The sequence below is a fragment of the Lynx canadensis genome, chromosome D4, assembly GCF_007474595.2.
Source record: "Lynx canadensis isolate LIC74 chromosome D4, mLynCan4.pri.v2, whole genome shotgun sequence".
Classification (NCBI taxonomy): Eukaryota; Metazoa; Chordata; class Mammalia; order Carnivora; family Felidae; genus Lynx; species Lynx canadensis.
The window spans coordinates 4,293,328-4,317,404 of record NC_044315.2 but is presented as its reverse complement, the minus strand read 5'-3'; the positions used below and the strand labels follow the sequence as shown (position 1 = coordinate 4,317,404).

The window sequence follows — 24,077 nt, the reverse complement described above, 5'->3', positions numbered from 1 at the left end:
ACGGTGTAATTTCCTCCCCGCGTGTTGTAATTAGGCAGGGCGAGGGTTATGGGTGAGCCGGCTTTAACCGGGACCTGCTTCTCTGTAAATGCCAAATTTGCAGCTTTCTTTTTCTGCGCGGCTGTTTCTGAAGAATCACCCCAGGGCAACCCTGCGGGGTCGGCCTCAGCTCCCATGGGGCTCCGATGAAGAAATGAAGTCCAGACAGATGAAACGATTCCCTTCGTGAGTCGGGGGCGGGGCGGTGGGGGGGGGGGGGCGGTGGTGGTAACGAACGCACGAGAACCCCAGCCTCCCGGGTTGCCCCCATGGCTCTTTCCAACGGATGCCCCGTGCAGGACTTCACAGAAATGTCTAGATAAGGTCTGCCTCGGGGACTGGAGCTGCCTAGCAGTGTGGGTGTGTCACCTCTAATTCTTAGTAAAATGCTTTTTTGTTAGAACACATTTCACAATTTTATATTTCACACTCTGGTCACCCTGCCGTGTCCCCGTGGCCAGCTAACAGCTACCACAGGCCTTGCCCCATCACTCAAGATTTTGCAATGAACATAGTTGGCCCCTTCTGAAGTCTTGACCATTTTTAGTGTATCTCCCCCCGCCACCCGCCTTTTTGTGAGTTTCTTTTATTTTGACACCTTTGCTCACATATGCCATTTAATCTGAATGCACGAAAATGCTAGCTGAAACGAAGGCCGTCGGTGGCGGCCAAATTTAAAGACACGTTTCGGTTTTTGTGATGCTGTACTTGCAACATCTTCTTTTGCAAAACCACCTCTTTCTGGCCTTTTGCTGGGTCTTCTGGAAATGCTTTGAAATGTATTCAGGCCATCAGCTGCTTTTGTCTGGCGAAGCCATGTAGTCCGTGTGGAGATCTCATTTCTTTCTTGGCTTGAGCAACAGTCATTTAACAGGAAACATTTCAACTTCTCATACTTTAAAGCCTGTGCTTCTGCGGGGAGTGTCATTTGGCTATCTTCTGTTACCCAATTTCCCACAAAAACTAGTTTTTGAATAATAAGGCCACGCATGCTAATGGAATGCCTGCTGATGGAACCATGTGGCAGGAGCTGGGGAAGGCGGTGTGGAAATTTTAAACCCTCGCAATGTCTGGGTTGTGGCTGGGATATGGGCAGGGGTGGGGGGCAGGAAGGGGAGGTGGGAGCTTGGTAGAGGAAGGAATCCAGAAGAGTCGTGAGGACTCGATGATTGGGGAAAGGCCGATGGGAAAACTAAGAATGCATCGGGTAAGTGAGAAGAAAATACACAAGAAGAAGAAAAGCCAACACACAGGAGCAGGTGGAAAGGGACGGCACAGGAGTGAGCCCAGTGATTGGAAATTGCATCAAGCGTACAGAGAAAACAAAGAGACCAAGCATGGAAGAAAGAAATGCCATTCCAGGAAGTTTCTGCCTAAACATTCAATGACTCATTAGGTCAAAGCAAAATACCAGCATAAATTGCATACTGACGGGTGTGGGCAGGCCTCCTGCGGGTGACGAGCCATGCCAATCGGTGCCACGCTAGCTCCCTATTTAAACCCCAACCTGAAAACAAAATAAAACTAGAACTTACGAATTCCTAGAAGTGGTTTTCCCTTGTGTTCGTGAGGGTTTAAAAAGTGGGCACCAGACCCTCAGGAGGCATAGCACGGTGGGAAGACTGTGGCCCTGGGCTCTGGGGGCCCCAGTGGTGGCCAAAGTGTTTTAAGCTACGGAAGGTTTCCTGCAAAGAAATCCAGAATTCAGGATCTAGAACAGACACACGGGAGATGTCCAAGCTGGGTCACCCGGCGGGGAGCCTGCCTTCCAGCCTCCGATGGCGCCTTCCCTGGGCATCTCCACGGAACTTCTCGGTCAGAGGGCACAGCCTGTCTGGTCTCCAGCCCGCCAAGCCACAGGATCTTTTCTTTTTTTAACCAGTGGCCTCACAACACTGGAAAAATCAGGGTATTTTGCCAAAAAAAAAAAAAAATCTAAATGTCCACTTGCTTTTGAAAAACTGGAGCCTGGGGCCCCTGTAATTGTCCTGGGGCCCCTGTAATTGTCCTGTACCGCAACAACCCACGAGAGCTGAAACGCAATTTGTGGCTCTCTGGCTGCCACGGGCCACATGCACCTAACTGAATTCTCACTAGGTATCTGAGGTTGCAGCCACCTGTGCCCAAAGAGGCCCCGAGAAAGGACCTCTGGACACACGTGGCCCCTTAGGTATCGTCTGGCTGGAATGTTCCACAAAGGAGTTTTCCATCTTAGGAAGGAGAGGCCACATTCGTGGTCATTCTGCTCTCCTTGTATTGGCTCAACCACAAAGGATATTGGGAGCGTAATCAGATATGGCTGAGTGTGGTCAACGGTCTGCTGCCCGTAGCCCCTATCACAGACCCTGTCTCCTCCCCCCGGGACCCCCCCCCCACCCCAAGTTCCGAGAGAGACGGAGAATAAGGAAGTTTTGACCTCAGACTTCAACCAGAACTGCCTTCCTTCTCCTCCCAGAGACCTGGTCACAGCCCTGTTCTACAGTCAGGCCCATGCTGACGTCTTCCTAGAAGCCTCCCACCTGCGGCAATTTGTTTCCAATGTCTCAGGTTTTATGCTCCGTTTACTTGTGTTCACCTGCAAGTGCCTGCCTATTCGGTGAAAGTTCTAGCACCTATTGGACACACCACCTCTTGGGTAATGGGGACAGAGCCCTCTGCGTATTGTTCAGCGGTTTCCCAATCACCAGGAGGAGCTAAAGAGTTATTTTCTAAGCTGGTATCTCAGACATCTTTTACACTTCATCTGATTTCCAAGTAGGGTGGGGACCAAAACTGATGCGCGTAAATGATACAGGCACAATCTAGAAATACCCCCAAGTAATTAAAGGAGCCTCAGGTTTCAAAATTCGGCATAAAGAACCAGTTTCCAAGTTCAGAGAAATCCCCACCCCCATCATTTCTGAGTGACTCCAAGCATGTTTTCTACCTTTCTTGAATTTCACGTCGTCCTTCTATTAAGACCATTTACCACTCATTCTACAACAGCTTTGGGAGTCTATGCAATTATTCAAAAAGAAGAACAACGTGGAGAACATGCTGTAGGTGTGGGGGAGCGGAGGTAATGTAGAGTGGCTCTGGATTTCTAGGAACCAGCACGCTTCTAACCCAGGAAAGGCAACCGGCATAGGGATTTGGTTTTACTTTCATCTAAGGGAGGTTTTCAAACTCTAATGGGCATTGCGCGGGTTTGGAAAAAGGGACGGAATAATAACAAATGAGAAAAGTGGAAATGACAAACCAAAATCAAGACTCATTTTCATCAGCAGAGTCAACTCTTTGGAATGAATGTCGACTAGAGGGGACAGACTCAAAAGCCACAGACAGAAGAGCTTGAATTGGTGAGCACCTGGGCAGAGGATTTGGGGAAGATGTTAAAACCCACTTTGCATGTCTAAGTAGTCAGGGCCTTGTTGGTAAACGTACACTTTACCAGATGAGTTGTGAACAAGCATGTGTTCTGAACCACAACATTGTCCTTGGAGAATAGTTTGAAGTGTGAGGCTCTCCAAACACCAAGCGATAGGTGATACGCATTTTTCAGCATCACCCTTTGGGTGTTTGTAACTGTGTAATAGGAGAACGGGGAAGGTAGAAGAGACAACTTAGCAAGCAGATCTACGCTTGATTATGGGCACCAGTGATGTTAGCCTGGTGGCGGGGTGGGGCTGGGGGTTCAGTCTCCTCTTCTCTTTCTTTACTTTGGGGTTTGGTTCAAATTTTTCTTCTTGGAGAAATGTGTCCTAGGGAAAAGAATGGGGAGTCGCCGAAGGCATTCAGCCCAGCTCCCGCATAGTCCAAGTGGGGCCTGAGGTCCTTCCCCACCTGCCACATCCCGTATTTGGGCAAGTCTGTGCGCCACTGTAAGGAATATGGCTCCCTTCGCAAAGGCAGACTCTCTCTCTGTCTCTCTCTCTCTCTCTCTCATTCTGTAGACGCGCTGTGTGTGTGTGCCACGTGCCTTTACAGCCCTTAGCGCGATGCCTGGGGAACGCGCCGCGAGGTGCCATTTCCCCCATTTGCTCGCGTCTCTTACGTAGCCCGGGAATCTGGGGGAGAAGACGACCGCGTCCGATAAGGGGCAGAGATGCCCCGAACGAGCCGCCGGCGCCGGGATCACAGGAAGACTCCCCGCGCGGCCGAGTCCGGCCCCAGCGGCGCACGCCGGCCCGCCAGCCGGCAGGGCGCACCCGCGTTGGCCACCGCTCGGCGCGGCCGAGGGCAGCCGGACCTCGGCGAGCCTCGTTCCCCAGGCGTCTTACGCAACAACTTCGCCTCCGTCATCTGCGCCCTAATTGCGCAGGGGGCGGTGTCTGCGCGCGGCGCTTTCTCTCCCGGCCGCGGGCCGTCGCGCTCCCGGGAGAGACGCGCGGGGGCATTGTCGCCTACGCAGCGCCCCCGCGGGGCTCCGGCCGGCCGGCGGCCCCCCTCCCCGCGGCGGCCCGCCCCGAGCGCTGGCGGCTCGCCAGCGCCGCCCCCCCCTCCCCACCCGCCCCCAGGAGGAGGGGTCCTCCCGGGGGTGTGCGGGGAGGGGCGGGCGGCGGTCCGCGCCACGCCCGCGGCCCCCCGGCCCGGTGCTGGGTGGGCAACAGGTAGCCGGGCCGCTGCGTGCTCGGGGAGACAAAAAGCGCCGCTGTGAGTGAGCGCGGATCGCCGGGGGGCGCAGGCAGCGGTGGGAGAGCTGGACGGCTGGGCGGGCCCCTCCCCAGCTCGGCCCCCCCCCCTCCCCCCCGGGAGCGCCGGCCGTGGCGCAGCCCCGGAGCCGGGCGCGGGGCGCGGGTCCTCGCGGGCGCTCGGGCGGTGGCGGTGGCGCTGGCCCCGGCCCGGGGAGGGACGCGGGCGGCGGGGCGGGGGAGCGGGCGCGGGGAGGGGAGGGGAGAGAAGGGGAGGGGAGGGGAGGGGGTGGGGGCGGGCCGGGAGGGGGCGGGGCCGCGGAGAGCCCGCCCCCGCCGGCCGCGGCCATTGGCGGCGGGCCGGGGGCGGGTGCGGGCGCGGCGATTGGGGCCGCGGCCGCCCGTCACCGCGAGGCTGGCGGGCGGCGACGTAGCGCGGCGCTCGGAACTGACCTACTAACACACATCTCCCGGCGCGGCCACGGCGCCCGCGGACCCGGCGCGCCGCCCGCCTCCCGCGCCGCGCCCTCGCCGCCGCCCGCCCGCCGCCCCGGAGCCCCGGCCCGCGCCCCGCGCGCCCCGGGCCCCCCGCCCCCCCCCCGCGCTCCCGCCCGCCCCGCCGCCCGGGCGCTCGCCGTCCCGGGAGCAGGAACACGGTAAGCGCTCCGCCCACCGCCGGCCCGGCCCGGCGCCCCGCGCCCCGGCTCCCCAGCTCCCCGCCCGCTGCCGGGGGCGCGCGGCCCGGGCTGCGCGCGGGGCTGGCCGGCGGCGGCGAGTGTGCGCGGGGCGTTCATGACATAAACTTTTGCTGCTTTGCCGGGAGGGGACTCGCCACCTGAAGGTGGCCGCTTTGATTGCAGCGCCCTGGCGCCGGCACGTAGTCCGGGCCGGCTGGCTCTCCCCCCCGCGCCGCTGTTGCATAATGTCTCCTGATTTCAGGAAAATTGATGTTTTGGTGGAGAGGCGCGCCGGGGAGGCTGAGCCATCTCGAGCGGGGAGGGCAGCGCTCGCTGCCTCCTTTCTCGTCCCTTCTGCGGGGCTGGCGGCGGGGGTGTGTGCGGGGGGTGGGGGGGGGGCGGAGGGGGGTGCCGAGTAAATGGGACGAGCCTTGATCTTCTTGCTGGGAAAGAGCGCAGCTCGCGTGAACCGTGACGGCATTCGGAGAATGCGTGCGCCGCGTCTGTTTGTGTCGGGGGCTGTGTCTGCACCGACGTCTTCCAGCCCGTTTGTCGTCAGCGTGTCTTACCAGCGCCCGAGAAGGTTGTAGGATTCGTCCTTGCCCGGATTGCATAATCTGCCCACGGTGAAATATTGGCTCGGGTTACGGGGCTGATGTGGGAATGTGCGCGTACGTGTGCGATGATTTGGAAATTGTGGCGCGGCGTTGGACAGGAGGTCGTTATTGGCACGTCCCGGATAAAGACGGAGATTTTGTACACACGCCTCCTACAAAACGCGAAGAACCCCTCGGGTTGTATTCTGATCTTGGATACTCCCGGGGTTTGCCCCGTAGGTGTTGCGAGCTATTATGTTTAAATCTGGGGCGAACCATTGTGGTCTTGACCTCCGTACCTCCGTGCTTTTAATGCGTTCCACTCCATCAGCCCTGTTTCTCACCTTATTGTCATTGCTTTTTCAGACACGACAAGACAGATCACATAATAGTTTCCTGGAAATGTTGCATTATGTAACTGCCGAATTTGCTGGCAGTCAGCATAGGAAGCGGGAGCTAATTACGTGATTTTATAATCTTGCTACAAAGAAAGTAGGACAATGTCAGCCTTTAAAATGTCACTGTCACAGTTTTTTTTTTTTTTTTGAGGATATTTTAAACAGGAAAGTAGACAACCGGGTAAGGCATTGCGTTAGCTCCCGCCGCTGAATGTGTGTCTTTTGCCCTAAATGAAATGAGCGTTCTTCTAAATTTAGCCCTATCACATTTTAACAATTGTGGCCTTGCAATGCTATTTCTGGTGTTTTCTCCAGGGCTGTGTGCAAATACAAGTTCAAGGCCATTTGCTGTAGTTTCAACTTCACGCCTTCGGAGACCTTTGATAAGATTGTATTTTTAGGAAGGCATTTCGCCGAGCGCGGTGATTTGCTGGTTGCTGGTTCCCATTTATCTTTATAAAGGACACTTTAGGAAAGTGCTGTGTTCCCTGGGAACAGCAGGGGATGGCCAAGCGTCATCTCTGGCCCTGGCTTTTGTAAATAACAACAGCGAATGAGGTCACAAGTATTTATTTCACATCGTGTTTTTTTTTCCCCCTCCAGACCAGATATGATTTATGGGAAACAGATATAGGTTAGTAGATTGCATTTTCGTGTAGATACCCTAGTTTTTATTCGAGTGAGGATATATGAATATATAACGTACCCAGATTTTAAATTTCCTCCGGCACTCTGACGTAGTGTAATTATGTGTGAATATATTTATATGGTGGTGTCTATGTCAGATTTTTTTTCCCTGACGTAACATTTAAATAATTAAAGAGCAGGGTTTGGGGTGTTTTTTTTGGGGGGGGGGCGCGTTACGAGATTCATCCCCGGAATGAATTACATTATCCCAGATAATTGCAGTTGCTTTCCAAGAAGCTGATAGCGCTCCAGCACCCCACCCCCCACCCCCGCCCCGGTGTCAGACCCCGACCTACTTTGGAGGTTGGGCTGGGAGCCCCGGGCCTGCTGGGGACCGCGTAGCGCCACCTTCCGATCGCGACTTCCAGGGGCGCGCCCCTCCCGCCTGCGGGCCCGCGGGGGACGGGGGCTGGGGGCTAGGATGCGGGGGTGGCGCGTGGGAGGCTAGGGTCGGGGCCCCGGAGCGCCCTAGGCGGCGCTTGGGCGGGAGCCGCTCCGCGGCCTGCGCGCCTCCGCGCCCCCTCCCCACATTCCTTTGTTCTGGCGAGGGGGTCCTGGCAGAGCCGAGGCCCCGCTGCGCCGCCCACCCGGTGGGGGCGGGTCCCGGTGAGGCGCCGCGCTGGGGGCGCGGGGGGACCTGGGCCGCGGAGTGCGGGTGCGCCCAGGCTTCGCCGGGCGGAGGGAGGGGAGCGGAGAGGAGCCGGGGAGGGTGGGGAGGGGAGCTGGGGAGGAGCGAGAGGCACCCGGGGCGAGGCGCGAGGAGAGGCCAGGCGGGCCACGGGGCAGCTCTGGCGGCCTGCCTCCTGCTCTTCCCCGGTGAGCTGCTGAGCACCGCGGACACCTTTGTTCCTGCAGCTTCATTGTATTTTGGAGCCGGAGCCAAGTGCTTCTGGATTGGTGAAGTGAGAAAGACCGAGAAAACCTCCAAATGTCAACAGACCACAGGCACTGGGGGTGGGGGCGCTCCAGCATTGACGGTGGCGCTGGGAAGGAGCGCCCCAGCTTGACTGTGGCTAGTCGAGTGGATGCATTTTTCTTTCTTTCTTTCTTTCTTTTTTTTTTTTTTTTTTTTTTTACCTTTACTTCTTGCGGTCAAAGGCTAGAGTAGAAAGCACTTGAATCCCCCGAGTTCAAAATAAAGTAGAAATCAAAACGCCCACGTAGACGCCGCTGTCCTACTGTAAGACTACAGTACTTTCATCCTGGCGTAGAGACTTCAAGAGAGTGAGCTCAACTGGTTCGCAGTGAATCCACGACCACATCACAGGTGTTCGCCGGCAGTCCACTCCGTTGGAAAGTTTCTTCTGTGGGGTCACGTGCCGCATCCCTGCCCCCAGTCGGTTTCTCTCCTGAGCTCCAAGGCCGCTGTCAATCGGTCGGGGCCAGCTTTGGCGGAGCGCTAAGAGCGCAGGCCCCGAAGAGCCAGGTCCAAGCCCCAACCTGTGGTTTGGGAGGTGCTGGGATCTCCACTGGTGTCCCCGGTGAACCGAGCACACGCAACCTGTCCAGCTGGGTAGTTGTGAGGAGCTCAGCTTTCCTCGTGTAGTTGACCAGAAACCGGGTTGTTTTGTTTTTTAATAAAGATACTCACCTTGATTTTTTTCCCCTGCCTAAGTCTCTGTCCAGTGATAGTAAGGATGGGAGTTTGAGTTAAGCCTGTAAGTGAAGATCCTTCTTGGAATATGTTCTTGTTCTAACAACCGCTCCCCCCCACCCCCCACCAAAACTGTGCCATAGCGTTCCAGGGTGATTTAAGTTTGAAGGGAGTTCTTGACGTGCTGTACAACCACCCAAGTCACTGGGTTAATATTTTGGGGAAGTGTTAGAAGGAACACAGGGGTGCGATGGGGGGAGGGCAGGAATGATGTAAAGAGTGCCACACAGCGTGGCCTTTTCCAGTTCCCTTCACCTCTCTGTGACGCTTTTCCTTGGCCTGGATCGTCCACTTGTGAACTCGTGTGGTCCGAGACCAGCCGCGGCTCGTGGGACCCCACAGATGACACGTCTGGGAAGGACTGGGTGCAGCCTGGGTGGTTGGAAACTGAGGCCGTGCTCCGTGAAGCCGGTCACGTTCAGCCCTTTTGATTAATTAAGAGGAGATTTCGTCCGATCGACATGGGGCAGTGCTTCCCTAAGAATCACGAGAGGCTGACACAGCCTGGGACTCATCACCCTCGTTGCCTCGATGCTGCTCATTCTTCAGAAATGAAATTAAGAGCATCCTCCCTAGACCCTAGTCCTGCGTGTGCCTGGCCACTGTGCTGTGTTCCGTCACCGTCCCCATTTTATAGGTGAGGGACTGGAGGCACAGAGCCCGACCACCGGCCCGAAAACGGGCTGTCTCTCCCCCTCCCCAGAGCGTGATTGCAAGCTCACTGCAGCTTTTGAAACAATTTCCTTTTCTGTGTTAAGGGCTTATCTTTGTGAAGGGCAATTATAACATCGGTGTGATGCAACAACCTGAAAATTAAAAACCCTTTGTTAGAGCGCTTACCCGTGTTGAGCAACTGCCTGACTCACCAGCCCAGTGGATATTTCTAGTTGACCTTGCGTTGGTCCATAGTCAGTTCCGAGACGTGAACGTGATCGGAGCATGGAATGGAAAAGGTGCAGTCATATTGCCTCGGCTTTATTTTTACCCGAGCTAAAATCACACATACTTCATTATTTCCATTGTAATCCAGATGGCAGTGATGCTGTGAGGAGTTGTTTATTTTTAATTTGTATTGAGGGAATGAGAGCAACTTGGGATTCGGTTCAAAATATGACAGAAACAATGTAATTGAAGTTTCCTTTAATATGCATTTCTGGGTTTTGTAAGGTATGCCAGTATTTCACAGCATTAACACATTGTTTGATATCCTGTTATTTTCCTAAATTATATTTGAGTTGATTTTTATCCAGATCGGACTCGTGGAGAATGTCGAAAGATGTTGACCTTTGATCACAGACATTACATAAGAGCTTTTCAGTTTCAAAATGAATCTGTATTACCACTACCCCCAATTACCTCTCAAATTTCTTTGCAAATACTTTTCCTGTAGTTAAAAAAAATACTGCTTCAAAAAAATTGCTGTTTTTCATACGGTTTTAATTAGAGAGCTTATGCTTGTTTTTATGATAAGAAAGTTTAGTAGGGATTTTCTAGATGCCATTCATAATAATCTGTTTTGAGGACTCAGTTTCTTTGGAGTCAGAATGATCTTTGTATTATAAGGCTCTTGGTTATCAGAACATGGTGTGTTTTATCAGTTAACTCTTAAAAAGAATCTGAAACTGCAATTAAATAGCCTTCAGGTAAACACCGAAACACTTAAAAAAAAAAAAATCTGCCCTATCCATACGTTTGTAATCATCTTGCCCACTGTCAAAGAAAGTGAAATTAAATAGAAGAAATCGACAAGTCAAGCTGAGAACTTCAGTGTGATCCCAGACATTCAAGAACTTTCTCTGCTATCATTATTCATCCCGCACGTGCTCTGCGGTGGCGTGCCCGTGGCAGAATTTCCTATAAGGGGGTTACCTCGCGATTGCTGATTGCCGGGGTCCCTTAGGATTTCAGATTACTCGTCGGACCCATCCATTATCTTTGGAAGTATCAAGGAAACGAATGTCCCCCTTTCGAAGTGACTGCGGCTTTTGAAAAATGTTCTACTATTCCACTCCCTGCCCTCCCCCCCCCCAGCCCCCCAGATTCCTCTCCCTCTTCAGTGAGAGCCTTTGGTCTGTATTTCCCCAGGCCGTTCGGTTGTTTGTACATGTTAGCATCTCTGCACACGGTCTTCGGAGTATTTCTATTGTGCGCTAAGCTACAAACACGTCTTCTTTTATAAGAGTGTCAAGCTGTACTATTTCATATTTCAGCTCTGCTATCACAAAATGCAGCACTGTCCTATTTATTCAGATTAAATCTGATTTTTAAGTAGTCCTTTATTGAGGATGAGAGAGCAAGCAACTTGAAATATTTCCACGTATGGTAAAAACTCGTAAACTCCATCAGGTTTTGACACATTTGTTTACAGAGGCGCCCAAATAGAAAAAGTAGGTTAATTTGTTGCTATGATAGGACAGATTTTGGCGAAGTGTGAGAATCACTTTATGTGTGTGCCTGTATCTGGGTCAAGTACACACTTCTCTCTAATGTTAGGGTTCAAGCCTGTGTTACTAGAGACAGAATTGTATTATTGAATGGGAGGCACTTCATTGGCAATTAGAAAGGCTTAACATAGTTTTACTAAAAAAAAAAAAAAAAGCGATGCGGCGCCTGGGTGGCTCAATCCGTTGAGCATCCGACTTCAGCGGAGGTCACGATCTCGCAGTTTGTGAGTTCGAGCCCCGCGTCCTGCTCTGTGCTGACAGCTCAGAGCCTGGAGCCCGCTTTGGATTCTGTGTCTCCCTCTCTCTCTGCCCCTCCCCTGCTTATACTGTGTTTTTTTCTCTCTCTCTGTCTCTCAAGAATAAATAAACATTAAAAATAATTAAAAGTAAATAAATATCTTTTTTAAAAAAGTCTTTGGGGAGCCTGGGTGGTTCAGTCAGTAGAGCATACAACTCTTGATCTCGGGGTCCTGAGATCCCATGTTGGTTATGGAGATTACTTTACAAAAAAAAAAAAAAAAAAAAAAAAAAAAAAAGCCTTTTGTTTTCAGCCGGATTAGCAAATCCCCTTGCAAGTTCAATGCCTCCTGAGTTCTCCCTGCCCCCGCCCCCCAGCCCTGTGATTGCATGTGTGTATTCTTTTCCTGTTCTATCTCTGCTCTTAAGTACTGGATTTTATTCTTGGCCAGGGAAAGAAGTAAAGCATTTTATTGAAACAATCATGTCCTGGACTCTATCCCACCCACAGCAAGAAATGAAGGTTAACGTGTTGCTAGTTTTAACAGTTTAAAGGGCTGTGAATTGGTTAGCTTTATTCATTTACTTTTTCACTGAAATGGCACTCATCTTAAAAACAAGCAGCTGTCTGCTTCGTGGAGAGACCGTTTACAATTTAACATGAAATAATTTTTTTCTTTAATGTCATCTCTGCTACAACTCTGAGGGAGTACATGGCACATACAGAGAGTGCAGGAAAATGAGGTAATTCTATAAAAAATGCTTCCGAAATGGGGAGCCCATTAAATAGTATTTTATCTTGCATTGACAGAATTTTTAAGTCAAGATGTTTAATGCAAGCAGTTTGCAGTAAGACGTCCCCTTTAAAGAGATCATTAATGACAAAATGTGTCGCGGTTGATCGTAGTGGCCACACTACTGTTAAGATTTTAGATGCTTGAAACAAAATTTTCCTTCTTGTTTTGTAAAGAGCTTGAATTGTCAACCATGATTTTCCTTTTCTTTTTTTAAGTCTATGTATTCATTTTGAGAGAGAGAAAGAGAGTGGGGGAGAGGGGCAGAAAGAGAGGGAGAGAGAACCCCAAGCAGGCTCTGCGAGGTCAGAAGTGCCCGCTCGACGCAGGGCTCGATCCCACACACTGGGAGATCATTGACCTGAGCCCGACGCGGGGCTCGATCCCACGCACTGGGTGATCATTGACCTGAGCCCGACGCGGGGCTCGATCCCACGCACTGGGAGATCATTGACCTGAGCCCGACGCGGGGCTCGATCCCACGCACTGGGTGATCATTGACCTGAGCCCGACGCGGGGCTCGATCCCACGCACTGGGAGATCATTGACCTGAGCCCGACGCGGGGCTCGATCCCACGCACTGGGAGATCATCGACCAGAGCTGAAATCAAGAGTTGGATGCTTACCGGACGGAGCCCCCAGGCGTCCCATCTATGATTTTTCTGACAGGTGCGCTGGGCACCAGGGTAGGTACAGGTCTGTCATGGTAAACATGGGTGACGATGTCACTCCTTGAGGAAGCATGAGGTGCAGAACTTCACGTTGGGAACTTTTATTCTTTTGGAGAATTTCTTCAACCAGACTTTCTTCTTAATTTGAAACAACGTTTACGTCACCTGACTGGAACAGACGTTGAAACTCTGCGTTCACAAAACAGAACTCCCGCCCATAGTGGATAGTGTGATGTTAAGAAGCCTTAACTAGAGACGGCACGTCCGTCCCAGGGATGGGACGGTGTGTGTCAACTGCAATGCGGCGTCTCCTGCCCTTCAGTGTCCCTTTTCACTCGTGTTTTCATGCAGCAGCCTGATTACCCGGTGGGTGTGTTGAAGCTGACCGCTCCGGGCACGCGAGTGTCACAGAACGGGCAGCTGGGGGCAGTCACTAGAGAAAGGAAATCGAGGCGCACGCTCGTGGCGGTCTGAAAACACGATGCAGAGGCCAAGTCGGTGTTCAGTCAGTCCTGAGGGAAAACAGTGGAGTTTGAAATGAAACCATTAGCTGAGCATGTGTGCTGATGTGCTAGAAGGCTCGTAGTCGAGCATCCTTTACACTCATCATCCGGGGGCGTAAAGACAGTCTAAGGCCCGCCTCTGCCCTTCAGTGCTGTGTGACGTTGGGAAAGTCACTCAGTCTCTCTGTGTTCTAACTACGCACCTCCCCTCCATGTTGAAAACGGACACACTTTGGTTTAGTACCAAAAAAAAAAACCCCAAAACAAAAAACCTCATAAGTGACAATGCCCCTACTATAATTTTTCTTTTTCCCTATGTTAGCCTATAGGAAGGCCAGGAGATTAACATTTTAGCAGAGATGAAAGTTTAGAATGTTTTCTCAATTCATGAAATACTCTCCAGATAGGAAACAACTCCAAAGAAGCTGGAGAAAAGTTCCCGGGGGTACCTGGCAGCATCTAATAGTGGCTTTCTGCCCCCAACGTAACTCAGCAAACGGGTGTGTATGACTCAAGAGTGGGAGTGACGCAGAAAAGGAACCGTAGGTGCATAGAGCGGCCCCGTGCAGGTGTCGGAGAGGGTGCTGGTGGGGGAACAGGACCCGCATCTGGGCTGAGCCCTGCTACTTAATAGCTGTGGGACACTGGGCAAGTCACTTAACTTCTCTGAGCCTGTGTTTTCTCTTCTGAAAATGGTCATTGTGAGGGTAACAGAAATATGAGAGGCTCCTGGTGCCTGCTGCGTAGTTTAGTCGGTGGCACCTGTCACGGTGGCTCGTGTTATCACCACCCTACCAAGAAAAAAAGCGGGCTAGAAATGATGTGCTGTGTGCACCAGGCCCCCCGCGGTCACGGCACCCCTCGAGCACGCCTCCTTCAGCCCTGTGATCTCCGGTCTGGCTCCCTCGGGAGACGAGGAGCTCCTTGACTCTTGAGACTTTGTTTTTCCCCTCCCTCCAGTCTGGCTCCGTGCCTGGTCCACACAGTTGGTGCTCCGTGTGTGCCGAATAAATCAGTTAATGAAAAAGAGAAGCTCTCTGGGAATAAGTAAGATGTCTTTTTTTAGCATTTACATAATCATCTTCAGTGAAAAAAAAACATGAGAAAGTTGTTTAGATACAAAACTTTCTTAGACAAGGCAGGTGAGTGACTGTCAATCAAATGTTGGGCACCTATACATTCACTTTGTCGCTAGGATACAAAGGTACTACTTTGGACCCTGGAAAATTTTGCAGAGGATTTGGACACATAAAACAAACCTGTACTGAGATACGGTATACAACATCAGCACCTCTGTCTGCATTATCTCATACTTAATAAAAAAAAATTTTTTTAATGTATACTTTAAGAGGGAGAGAGAGAGAGAGAGAGAGAGAGAGACCATGAGTGGGGGAGGGGCAGAGAGAGAGGGAGGCACAGAATCCGAAGCAGGCTCCGGGCTCCGAGCTGTCAGCACAGAGCCCCAGAGCTTGAACTCACGAGCCCCGAGATCATGACCTGAGCTGGAGTCGGACACTTAACCGACTGAGCCACCCAGGCGCCCCTGCGTTTTCTCACACTTATGATCAACTCTTTCCAACACTGCAAGGTTATTCGGTAAAAAATACTGCAGAAAGTACTCTAAGGTAGCAGGCGGTCATTTGCCAATGGAATCAGGGAGACAATTTATACTTGCAGATGAGGGGAGAGGCCCAGATTCCAGTACACGTAGTACAACTCAAACCGGAAGAAGATTAAGTATAAAGAAATGAGCGTTTCTGTAGGTGTTGAACGTGCCGACAAAGTTGTAGAGATGACAGAGTGGACATCAAGCACGTAGACGGTGAGAAGCGGGGGGTGAAAGAGAAGTTAAGACAAGGCGGGGGGGGGGTACTTGCGTTAAACGGAGGTGGGACAGTGTCCTTCGCACAGTGAGGGCTGCCTGCCCCACTCACCCACACTCATGGCATGGGCAGCCTTTGGACCAGGAGGCTGAAAACGTCCCAACCCACTGGAAGATTGGAAACAATGAAATAAGGACAAGTTTAGGAAGAGTAACGAAGACAGAAAGGTGTGGCGTTTCAAAAGCTTAGCTGTGAAAACTCATCGGGAGGCACATGTAAAAGGAATGTGACTTCTTTTTAAAAAAAAAACAACAACAAAGGACACATTTTAAAATGCATGGGAAAGGGGCACCTGGGGGCGGGGCTCAGTCGGTTGAGCATCCCACTTCCATTCAGGTCATGATCTCCTGGTCCATGAGTTCAAGTCCCATGTGGGTCTCTGTGCTGACAGCTGGGAGCCTGGAGCCTGCTTCAGATTCTGTGTGTGTCTCTCTCTCTCTGCCCCTCCCCTGCTCACACCCTGTCTCTCTACCTCTCTCTCAAAAATAAATAATAAACATTAAAAGAAAACTTTTTTAAATGCACAGAGAGCGACTCTCCAGTGGAAAAAAGATATCCTTGAAAGGAACTATATGATGGCTCCAAACAAAACAAAACACCAGTAGGACCTGAGGATCTCGTGGCAATTTGAAGGGCTCCCCAGAAAAGATCGATGCACTTGTCCCCTGCTGCTGGAACTCTGACTCTTTGCCTCCACACTTGGTAGAGACCTAACCGAGCTGGGGATAAGAAGTCTCTCGTAGCAGGGAAGAGCCCACCCAGTATGTAGAGGAAACGTGGGTTTTCACGTCAGAAGATGAAACCTGAGCGGAACTACAGAAAGCAGTGTTGTTCTGCGAAGAGATAACCAGAAAAGATTTCCCTTTCTACAACATCCCTGCCCACTGCGCACACTCCGTGCCTTTGTTCCCTGCTAACGCCGTATTATCAAAAACAAACAGAAACCTGGTATTCTTAATCACGGGTTTCACTACATCGCAACCGACCGTTTCCATGTTGGCTCAGTTTGATGGACAAAAAAAAAAATTATTAAATAAAATAAAATAAAATAAAATAAAATAAAAAAGCAAAAAACAAAACATGGCAGTAAACCTTCTTTATGATCCTGAAATCATTACATCATTTCTCCTGTTCCTTCTGGAAAAGACACAAGAAGCTGGCACTCTTTTCCAGCTGATAGAATTAGACTTCATTTCATTAGTCATCACAATACTATGTACAAGAAAGAGAGAGTGACGTAAGCAAGAACAGTCACGGTTTTTAATGTGGCAAGGGAGCGTGCCATACAGATAGTGCTGAATGAACGGTTGTCTCTCCATCTCTCCTTTACGAAAGTATTGCCTACTGGGAAATTAGGCAGAGAAGCCCCGTCTAGAAACACAGATCCAAAAACCACCACAAAAAGATTGTTACTGGAACCTAATATGGGTTTATTACCTCATGTCAAGCCAAATTCAGATTACAAATATCTCATCAGTGGAAAAGGAAGCCAGCTGATGGTTCTATTTTTGAGGGTTTATTTTTTTTTTCATATATTTTGTTTGAGACTCATTAGTAAAATGGAAAGAAATTCTTTCCATAATTATATTCTCTAGGTTTAAAATAACTTCAAGTTTCAGGAATGCACTGTACTTAAAAAAAAAAAAAAAAACAAACCCTTTGAATAGTAACTGTTTATTTTCGTCCCAAACTACTGTCTAAATGAAATCTATTGTGGCAGACTTTTCGGGACCAAAAATAAAAAAAAAAAGCACTTAGGATGCTTCAATCTAAAGTGGAGGTTTGACGAATCAATTCGAAGGAACCAGAAGAAAAGAACATATCTATCTAATGGTGGAGTGCAGATGTACCAGGAGAGGTGGCTTCATTGGGAAGAATCCTGGGCCACCTGGCACAATGAGCTGTGGACACGAGCCCAGCAGGCAGTCAGGGGTGTGTCCCCGCTGAGAGTCAGGTCGAAACAACTTCAAGTCAGTCGGTTTGGGTGGCTTCTGTTTTCATTTTTACGGAAACAAATTTGGCACCCGTTATATATTTTGTTCCGTGTGATTGCAGAATTTGTTTCCGGATATGGGAGCTCACCTGGGAAGGTTCCTTGGAAGAAAGAGGTGGTCTTGCTTGCCTTGCGGTGATAATAGAGATGTCATCTGAAATTATTCAGGAGCACCAAAAACTTAACCCCCCCCCAGAGGCCATCTGTCCTTCCCTCGTGGGAGGCCCCATGTCTGCGCGCCGGCCCCACACTTCTGCTGCTGAAACAGCCTGCCTCTGTTTCTCCCTGGGCACGCGCGTTGCTGCACCCCTCTTCCTGGGCCACGTGGCACTCTGCTGAGAGGTCCCAGGGAGCGGGGGGGGGGGGGGACCTGTCCTGTACTACTTACCTATTTCCTTTTCTGGATGGCAGACTCTTTGAAGCAAAGAGCTGTGTCTTTTTTTTTTTTTTTTTAATATTTATTTTTGAGAGAGAGAGACGGAGTATGAGCGAGGGAGGGGCAGAGAGAGAGAGGGAGACACATAATCCGAAGCGGGCTCCAGGCCCCGAGCCGTCAGCGCGGAGCCAGACGCGGGGCTCGAACCCGCGAACCGCGAGATCGTGACCCGAGCCGAAGTCGGACGCCCAACCGACTGGGCCCCCAGGCGCCCCGGGAGAGAGCTGGGTCTGGCGCAGACCCGTGGGCCCTGCGTGCGTAGCGCGGTTCCCGGTGCGCGGTGGGCGATAAGCATTTGCCAGACGGGTGACTCTTCCTTCGCTGTGTTGCAGGTCGCCCCGGGGACAGACCGCCGAGCCGGAGAGACCCGTCTCGCCCCGCGGACCAGAAGGAGGAAGCCTGTTGATGGCTCTCCCGCCGCCGCTGTCAGAGCGCAGGTGGTGAGTCGCGGGGAATCGCTCGCGCGGGATTCGGATGCAGCTGAGGAAGATGCAGACGGTGAAGAAGGAGCAGGCGTCCCTGGACGCCGGGAGCGGCGCGGACAAGATGACGGTGCTCGGCCCGGCCCTGGCCGACGTCTCCGAGGAGCTGACGGCCGGCGAGGAGCTGCTGCTGGGCGAGGGCAGCGTGGGGAAGAGCAAGTCCTCGGCGTGCCGGCGGAAGCGGGAGTTCATCCCCGACGACAAGAAGGACGCCATGTACTGGGAAAAGCGGCGGAAGAACAACGAAGCGGCCAAGCGCTCCCGGGAGAAGCGGCGGCTCAACGACCTGGTCCTGGAGAACAAGCTGATCGCGCTGGGCGAGGAGAACGCCACCCTCAAGGCCGAGCTGCTCTCCCTGAAGCTGAAGTTCGGCTTGATCAGCTCTGCGGCGTACGCCCAGGAGATCCAGAAGCTCAGCCATTCCACGGCTGTGTACTTTCAAGACTACCAGGCGGCCAAGTCCAGCGCCGGCCCCTTCGCGGACGAGCACGAGCCCGCGATGGTGACGAGCGGCTGCATCTCGGTCATCAAGCACTCCCCGCAGGCCTCCCTGCCCGACGTCTCCGAGGTGTCCTCGCTGGAACACGCGCAGGACGGGGCCGCGCGGGGTGGCTGCGGGAGCCCCGACGGCAAGTTCCAGGCCATCAAGCAAGAGCCGGTGGAGCTGGAGAGCTACGCCAGGGAGCCTGGCGACGAGCGGGGCGCCTACCGGGCCTCCGTGTACCGGAACCTCATGGGGACCGCCTTCCCCGGCTACTCCCACTCCCCGCCTCTGCTGCAGGCCGCCCGGTCCTCCAGCAACTCCCCCAGGACGTCGGAGGCCGAGGACGGCGCGGTGGGGAAGTCGTCGGATGGAGAAGACGAGCAGCAGGTCCCCAAGGGCCCCATCCACTCTCCCGTGGAGCTTCAGCGCGTGCACGCCACCGTGGTGAAAGTTCCGGAAGTGAACTCCTCGGCCTTGCCGCACAAGCTTCGCATCAAAGCCAAAGCCATGCAGATCAAAGTCGAAGCCTTCGATCACGAGTTTGAGGCCACGCAAAAGCCGTCCTCGCCCGTGGACGGGACGCCGAAGAGGCATTTCGAACTGGAGAAGCATAGCGCCCCGAGGATGGTACACTCTTCCCTCCCCCCTTTCTCAGTGCAGGTGACTAACATCCAGGATTGGTCTCTCAAATCGGAACACTGGCATCAAAAAGAACTGAACGGCAAAACTCAGAACAGCTTCAAAACGGGAGTTGTAGAAATGAAGGACGGCGGTTACCAAGTCTCTGACCCGGAGAATTTGTTTCTGAAGCAGGGGATGATAGCAAACTTGTCTGCAGAGGTGGTGTCACTGAAGAGACTCATAGCCACACACCAGATCTCCGCCTCGGACTCGGGGTAGACTACTACTGAAACGCTCTGGGTGTTTAGAAAGCCGTCATTTGCAATAGAGGAGTACGTTTTGTATTAGGCGGGAGTTTCACTGGACCCGTGATGTCATTCCACTGTATGTGTCCACATGCTGTCTGCTGGGTGTCTTTCTGTGCACAGGTTATTACGGAGATTAGATTGTGTTATCACTCTGCCTTGTGTATAGTCAAATAGTCTGTCGCAAAGGCTGTACATATTGAACATTATTTTTGTTGTTCTGTTATAAAGTGCGTCAGTTACCAGTTTCAATAAAGGATTGGTGACAAAGACAAAGACAGAGCTTCTGCTCCCTTGCACTTGACTTTACGGAAAAGAGAAGGCAACTTAAGTTGCAGGAGTGGATATGAAAATCCTCCTCATTTTACTCACTGGGGGGCGGGGCGGGGGTTTCTCCCCTGACTTGGGGAAAACCGAAATGTGTGTTCAGCGCGTACTTTGTTTTTCTTCTAGTTTGGCCCAGGCGATCATAAGTTTGGAAACTTTCCAAGGAGAGGGAAGCAGTAACAATTTTCTCGCATTTGAGACTAATTTACTAAATTACTCCCCATTATCTATTTTTCTTCAAGCTTACATTTTCTCCCTCTCTGTGTTTTTTTTTTTTTTTTTTTAAGTAGAAAAATCCCAAGTTGGCTGGCATCAGGCTATCAGCCTCCTGGGTCATCTCCTTTTTGACACATTCATGTGGAGAGTTGAGTCACTGACCCACCTTATTAATTAAAGGTTCTTTTAAAAGAGGGTGTGAAGATTAAGGATGAAGTCACTTCTGTGTGATTCTAAATCTTAACAGTTCTAGAGCACAATAGTCTAGGGGTTAAGCTCGTGAAATCCCATTTTTACGTAGTTGCCAGAATTCCAGAGAATACATCAGTTGTCCTATTTCAGCATGTGTAGCCTAAGTATACACAATGACTTGATATTTTTAGGGTTTGCCAGCGAGGAATGTAAATAGTAGCCTCTAACGTAGAAGGCCAGAAGGAAGCGTCATTCTGAGAAAATTGATGATAAGAGCATTACTGATGATTTGTCCAGGATCCGTAGTTGTCTATAGAAATAAGTGCGGACCAGATGTCTGCTGTTGTGCGGTGGGACTGGTCTCTGGGGGTGGGGGTGGGGGGGCGCATGAGGGGCTGGGCGGATGCCGGTCAAACCCGGCTTTCTCCAAAGCTACTGTCCTCACGAAAGCCCTCTGCAGACCCAGCTCGTTCCACGCTGACCTCCTTCCTGTTCTGCATGGGTGGAGGGGCCTGAGGCATCACAGAGCATGTGCGGAGTGACTTAACCCTCATTCTGCAGGGAGGGGCCCGACCAGCATCTGTGCTAGCAGTCGTTTTGGCTGCCTGGTTTGAGTAAAAGCTGCCTCCCTTACTTAGATTCTTAAAAGTGGCCCTTTGGAGGCGCCTGGAGTGCTCAGTCGATGAAGCGTCCGACTTCGGCTCAGGTCATGATGTGGCGGTCTGTGAGTTCGAGCCCCGCGTCGGGCTCTGTGTGCCCGACAGCTCGGAGCCTGGAGCCTGCTTTGGATTCTGGGTCTCCCTCTCTCTCTGCCCCTCCCCCGTTCACACTCTGTCTCTCGCTCTCAAAAATAAACATTAAAACAAAAGTGGCCCTTTGAATTATAGGCAATGCTAATAATGCACATACATGCTATCCACACTGTCCTTTTGGCCACAGAGACCAGTTTTCTCTCTTAAGTGCCCTGGCTCTTAGAGGAGTGTGGTTGCTTAGAGGATTAGCCCTTGGCCTTCTGTCTTCATATTTTATCCGTGGCTGGGTGAGGCCCAGAGGCAAGCCCGTTTCATTTTCAGAGCACACAAGAGCACTAAAATATTACGTGGCTCTTGGGATCCCAAAGCACCTGACAGCCTGGAACGGGTGAAACGAACCTAACGTGGATCACAATAGGGATAAAGTGTAAAGTCAGATTCCCATGTTAAATGAAAACACAAGTAATGCCGTCCACGTTCACAGCTGGGAGAAAAGCAATACAATAAATACATATTGTGGGGAGAGGGGGGAAGCTTTGGTTCCCTCCAGCTTATGAAGTCAGCTCCCAGGGGATGTTGGGTTGTGTCCATACAAACGGTGTCCAGGCATGAAGACAATGGTCGTGTCACACCTGGGTGGATGTCGCTAGGGGTGGCAGGAGTAAACACTCCAGAGGCACCTAGCGGACGTGGCCAATCTCAAGGCCACAGAGTAGAAGGTATTAAGAAACCCTGAGAAACTGCCCCGAAAAGAGGTGAACCTTCTACAGCGTGTGGTACTACAAGGGGATTAAGAACAAGCAGATGATAGCAAGAAAGGTCAACCTGGTGGCTCAGTCCGCAGGGCGTGCGACTCTTGATCTGCGGGGTCGTGAGTTTGAGCCCTGTGATGGGGGTAGAGTTTACTCAAATAAACAGAAAACAGCATATATATTTAAAAAGGAAAGGTAAACTCGAGTCGTTTCAAGGAAGGAGGAGGCATTTGTGAGAAGCAAAGGGGCCTGCCTGAGGCCGTAGCATCTTCCGGGTGAATTGCTCCTGTCAGTTGTCATGGAGAATACTTGGATTTAAACACGGAGGCCTTGTATGGAAACCAATTTGACAATAAATTTCATATATTGAAAAAAAACAAAACAAAACACGGAGGCCTTCTTCCTCCGTCATTTTGCCTTATGATTTCAAGCGTCTAAGATATGGATGGGACGATGTCTAGAATGTTAAAGAATGGTAGGGGCAAGCAGTCTGTTAAGTGTCCGACTTCGGCTCAGGTCACGATCTCACGGTTCGTGGGTTCGAGCCCCGCCTTAGACTCTGTGCTGACAGCTCAGAGCCTGGAGCCCGCTTCGGATTCTGTGTCTTCCTCCCTCTCTGCCCCTCCGCCACTCGCACTGTCTCTCTCTCTCTCTCTCTCCCACTCAAAAATAAATAAATGTAAAAAAAAAATTAAAGAAAAAAAAAAGAATGGCAGAAACAAGGAATTCCACACTCACTAGGAACCAGAGAAACCGAGCGTGTTTGCACTGTGACACTTCTGTTTCATGGCGTGTGGCGTGGGAACTTCCCACTCCCGAAGTTCCAAAAAATGATACAAAATGCTTATACACCGAATAAATCTTTAACGGTTCTCCAAAAGCAAGGATGGGAAGGCTCGGACCACCGTAGTTCCTAACAATTCCCAGAAAGATGGTTATCGGGTAGGGCTGGATAGGGAGGAAGCTGTGGGAGTCTCCACCACAGCCACCAGGCAAAGGACAGGGACGGGAGCCTGCTGGCCAGCCCGGGGCAACGTGGTCCCGTGACCACCTGCTGCCGAAAGATGGGGAAGGGCAGGAGCGCGGAGGCGCGGGGTGAGGTGAGGATTTGAGGGAGGCCAGGATGAATCTGGGAGGGATGCGTGGCTGGTCTGTAAAGGCAGCAGAGGAGGCCTGTGGGAGGCCGGAGTATTCTGCCTGAACTCCGGGGAATCGTTTCGCCTCAGGAATGCGGCGGGACACGGCTGCACTCTCCAGTGAGCGCATGGGCACGGGCTTCGCGGTGCTCTGGGCTTCTGCCCAGCGCCACTAACAGTGGCTACGCCTTGCGGAGCTCTTCCTCCGTCCGTGATGCAAATGTAAAGTTACTGCGCTGTATTAGCGTTCCCCAGAGAAACGGAAGCACGGGATAGGAGGATATTTATACATAAAGATATACGGAGGGAGCCTGAGATTTATTATGAGTAATTGCCTCATGCAATTATGGGGGCTGACAAGTCCCACAGTCTGTTTGCAAAATGGAGGCCCAGAGAAGTCGAGCCAGTTGTATGACTCAGTCCAAGTCTGGAGGCTGGAGGACCAGGTGAGCCAGTGGTGTTTACCCAGTGAGATGTGGTGTCCCAGCCCTGGCAGTCAGGCAGAGGGGGAATTCTCCCTTCCTCCACCTTTTTGTTCTATTCACGCCCTCACCGGATCGGACGAGGCCCACCACGCTGGGGAGGGCATCGGCCTCTCTCGGTCCTCTGATTCAAATGCTAACCGTGCCCCGAAACGTCCTCACAGACACGCCCTGGGCATGTCTGGCCAGCCAAGCTGACCATGATCTGGTCAGCCAAGCTGACCATCGATCTGGGCATCCCGTGGCCAGCCAAGCTGACACATGAAGGTAACCATCACACCTGCCCAGGCTCACTGAGCCGGCAGGCGGGGGCAGGGATGTGATGTCCGAAAGCCCTGCTGCTAACCACAGTGTACCCCCGCCTTAACTAGAGGTGCCTCGCAAGGCAGAACTCAGAGAGGAAGGGGAAGAAGCACAGTAAGTATTTTGTCCCCTTCGTTTGGGCCTGATTGCCTCGTGTCTCATGTTGGGTCTGTTCATGTTGGTTTTTCTGCTGCAGAGTGAGCACTTAAAACCCACATCGGGTCGCGTCGCTCGCCCTCAGTAGACCCTCCCGTTAATAAATAATAACGGCCAGACTCCCTTGCCTGGAACTTGAGGCGCTCATCATTTTAGCGGACACCAAATTTGCAGACACCCCTCCTTTCTTCACCTGTGAGTTCCGAACCGGGGGCTGCAACCACAAGGGAGCGTGGTGCGAACTTGA

At 51.9% G+C, this 24,077-nt stretch overlaps 1 protein-coding gene across 4 annotated transcripts; it reads left to right on the top strand.

The window, feature by feature from the left end:
• The first annotated feature begins 133 nt into the window (after nucleotides 1–133).
• Nucleotides 134–19,792, top strand: NFIL3 (nuclear factor, interleukin 3 regulated). Of its 4 annotated transcripts, none has more exons than XM_030294003.1 (2): nucleotides 134–225; nucleotides 17,955–19,790. In XM_030294003.1, the coding sequence occupies exon 2, from the start codon at nucleotides 18,097–18,099 to the stop codon at nucleotides 19,486–19,488; it is 1,392 nt and encodes a 463-aa protein (XP_030149863.1). In that variant the 5' UTR covers nucleotides 134–225; nucleotides 17,955–18,096; the 3' UTR covers nucleotides 19,489–19,790. The 4 variants fall into 4 exon arrangements, with proteins under 4 accessions (XP_030149863.1, XP_030149866.1, XP_030149862.1 ...); XM_030294006.1 differs by lacking the exon at nucleotides 134–225 and adding an exon at nucleotides 4,595–4,671 and having other exon boundaries at nucleotides 17,955–19,792; XM_030294002.1 differs by lacking the exon at nucleotides 134–225 and adding an exon at nucleotides 5,216–5,305 and having other exon boundaries at nucleotides 17,955–19,792.
• The last annotated feature ends 4,285 nt before the right edge of the window (nucleotides 19,793–24,077 follow it).